This window comes from Nicotiana attenuata, unplaced genomic scaffold (assembly GCF_001879085.1).
Source record: "Nicotiana attenuata strain UT unplaced genomic scaffold, NIATTr2, whole genome shotgun sequence".
Classification (NCBI taxonomy): domain Eukaryota; kingdom Viridiplantae; phylum Streptophyta; class Magnoliopsida; order Solanales; family Solanaceae; genus Nicotiana; species Nicotiana attenuata.
Genome location: NW_017670539.1, coordinates 465,409 through 468,292, shown reverse-complemented (window position 1 = coordinate 468,292; position 2,884 = coordinate 465,409). Strand labels below are relative to the sequence as shown.

At 37.6% G+C, this 2,884-nt stretch overlaps 1 protein-coding gene across 1 annotated transcript; it reads left to right on the top strand.

Moving 5' to 3' along the window:
- The first annotated feature begins 1,031 nt into the window (after positions 1-1,031).
- Positions 1,032-1,887, top strand: LOC109240709 (classical arabinogalactan protein 10-like). Its single transcript, XM_019407378.1, has one exon. It carries the CDS (start codon positions 1,149-1,151, stop codon positions 1,710-1,712), a length of 564 nt encoding a protein of 187 aa, XP_019262923.1. The 5' UTR covers positions 1,032-1,148; the 3' UTR covers positions 1,713-1,887.
- Positions 1,888-2,884: the final 997 nt, after the last annotated feature.

Genomic DNA, 2,884 nt, shown 5'->3' with positions numbered 1-2,884 from the left:
CCAAACTGTTTACCCATAAAATGGTACAGTTAAATTTATTACGTGGTTATAGACAAGCGAATCGATTTGATCCAAAAAAGATAAAGAAATAGGACTAAAATTAAGTTTGAACAACTGAAATTAAAGAAGATAACAAGTCTGGCTCTAAACTCAACATTTTCGAGAGCAGAAGTGAAAATAATGACAAAGCGATAAGAAAGCTGTTAGATTGAGAATAAAATAGTAAAGTAAAGCTTTTGTGTGCAGAATTTTTGATGTCCCTACAATGGCTGTTAACCCTGCTATATATAGCTCTGCCTAGGGAAACAAGATATTAGGATCAAGCTCCTCTTAAATGAGTGTAAATGTGTCATTGATGAGTATATAACGGTCTGCCTTGAATGCAAATATTTTCTGTAACGGATGTTTATTGAATGCCAACAAATATTCTCTTATTGAATGTTGTACGATGCCAAACCGTTGAACTTCTATCGCCGACTATGTTCCCTTCGGGATCCATCCGGTACCGGTCACACGCGTTGCATATGGTATTAGTTGTTTCCCGACTCGTCCTTCACCTACTTCGGTTCCAACTGTCTTATTATCATTCGATCACCTCTTCTCAACCAATTTTATCCCATACACTTATATCGCTAGAAAGGTGAGAAAGACTTCCAATCTTTGTACGGGGCAATTCGAGATGAACTCCGTCCCTGCTGAAAATACCATACTCATTCCATGCTAAATCCTTCTGTTCAACATTCATATTTTTCTTGTGGACAGTTAAGTAGAATTTCTCTGTGACTGTAGACAAATTAAAACAAAATGAAATTAAAGGAGCGTTCATTTTGAGTCTTTATGTGATAAGAGAACTTGTCAAAAGTAGGACTAGGAGGACTAGGACTAGTCAGTAAAATACTTTAGAATAACGGCTATATTATTACCAGACGCTGACCGTAGCAAGGGAGCCCGCGACTACCAACGGTCCCTTTACTTTTAAATTTTCTAATAAACGCAACGTTTAGTTTTACTTCCTATATATCTGAGCGAACATTCCCTTCGTGTTCATCGCACATTAATCATCAGCCAAAATATTAGAATTTCTTTATTCTCATCCTTCTAATTTCCCGGCCATTATTCAGTTCTTTCTCATTTTATTGCACTACAAAATGTCTAAATTATTTGCTATTGCAGTTCTTCTATTTTTTGTGTTAAATTCAGGTGGGGCTCAAATCACAAAAGCACCTTCTCAAGCCCCAATATCTTCTCCTTCTAAATCGCCGCCGGTAAAATCTCACGTCCCGGTTTCTTCTCCGGCCTCTACCCCTGCGAAGTCTCCGATGTCTTCATCCTCGACTCCTAAATCCAGTCCATCTACTTCGCCGGTACAGTCACCGATGGCGAGTTCTCCGGTGACTACCATTTCTCCCGCACTCACTCCATCTGTGGTGACTCCTCCGCCAGCAGCAACTCCGGTGACGACTCCAGCATCTTCGCCGGCGGTAGCTGAGGTTCCTTCGGAATCCTCAAGCATTCCTTCAAGTTCAGCAACTCCATCCGAATCACCGGGAATGTTTCCTTCTACCGGTAGCGAACCAACGTCGGCGCCGTCGAGTTTATCGCCGGAGACTTCACAGGGTCCAGTTGCTGATGATGCTTCCGCTGCAGTTTCAGTTCTCGAGTTGCCGATTGTTCTAAGTGGGCTTGCTGTTTGGGCTGCCCTATCATTTTGAATGCCTCCGGCCCAATACTGCGCACTACAACATTTTGACATGCTATTATTGAGTCTATCATATTGTTGTAATTTTTTAACACTGATATTCATTCAATGTACTGGACTGCTTTCTATTTTTTTTCTTCTTATTACTACTCACGATTTATACTTATAGTGAAATTCGAATTCCTTAATACTCCGACTTTCATTTAAGATACTTTATTAATTTAATTTAATATTTTATACATCTAAAATTGCTAAATGACGAGTACTTTTTTCTCCCCATCGCGAACTATAAAACAAACTTACACACATATAATGTAAAAAGAAAAGATAAGTTCTCATCCCTCAATTCTCAAACGATTAGTTTTAGTAATAAAGTTGAAAATACTAACGCTGAAAATAAAATTTAACATCATTATTGTAGTTTAAATGAGTACTCTACTTTTTTATACCCACTAATTTGCTAGATATCTCTTGCACACATCCTCGTTGCAATATGGTCATGTTTGCTCATAAGTTATAGTACTACTAATTTGTTTGTAATTTTGATGGAAAAATATTTTATTATAAACTTCTGATTGATCTCCACATTATTAATAAACTAGTAATACCTCTATTTATAATAGTACGAAACATATTTTAACTAAAAATAGGAAAGTTTATTCTTATATTAATTCTGACTACAAATCCCATTGAGACATGAATTAAATAAACCAAATCCTACACAGTTAAGATTTCCTACTACAACTTTGAATTAGTTTTCCAACATTCTGCCCTAATTCAATGTTGTATACGACTTTTGTTGTATTGAAGCACTTCTCTCCAATCTTCTACTTTTGAGGGACATATCTCCAACCCTCGTTGATGCACTTTGTCACCAACACCCAATTTTATTGAAGCACCTGTCTCCAACTCCCGTTGACGCACTTTGTCACCAACACCCAATTTTGTTGAAGCACTTATCTCCAACGCCCGATGATGCACGTTGTCACCAATACTCAATTTTGCTGAAGCACTTGTCTTCAACTCCCGTTGATACACTTTGTCACCAACATCCAATTAGTGATGCACTTGTCATCAGCTCCCAAATTGTTGATTCACTAATAATCAACTTCCAATTATTTTTTAAACTTCTCTCCAACTTTTAGAGAAGAGTTTCTTCCTCTTGTGTAAAATTGCTTGCATCTC

Coding starts and splice junctions, on each gene's coding strand:
- LOC109240709 (XM_019407378.1), top strand. CDS start 1,149: ATGTCTAAATTATTTGCTATTGCAGTTCTTCTATTTTTTGTGTTAAAT.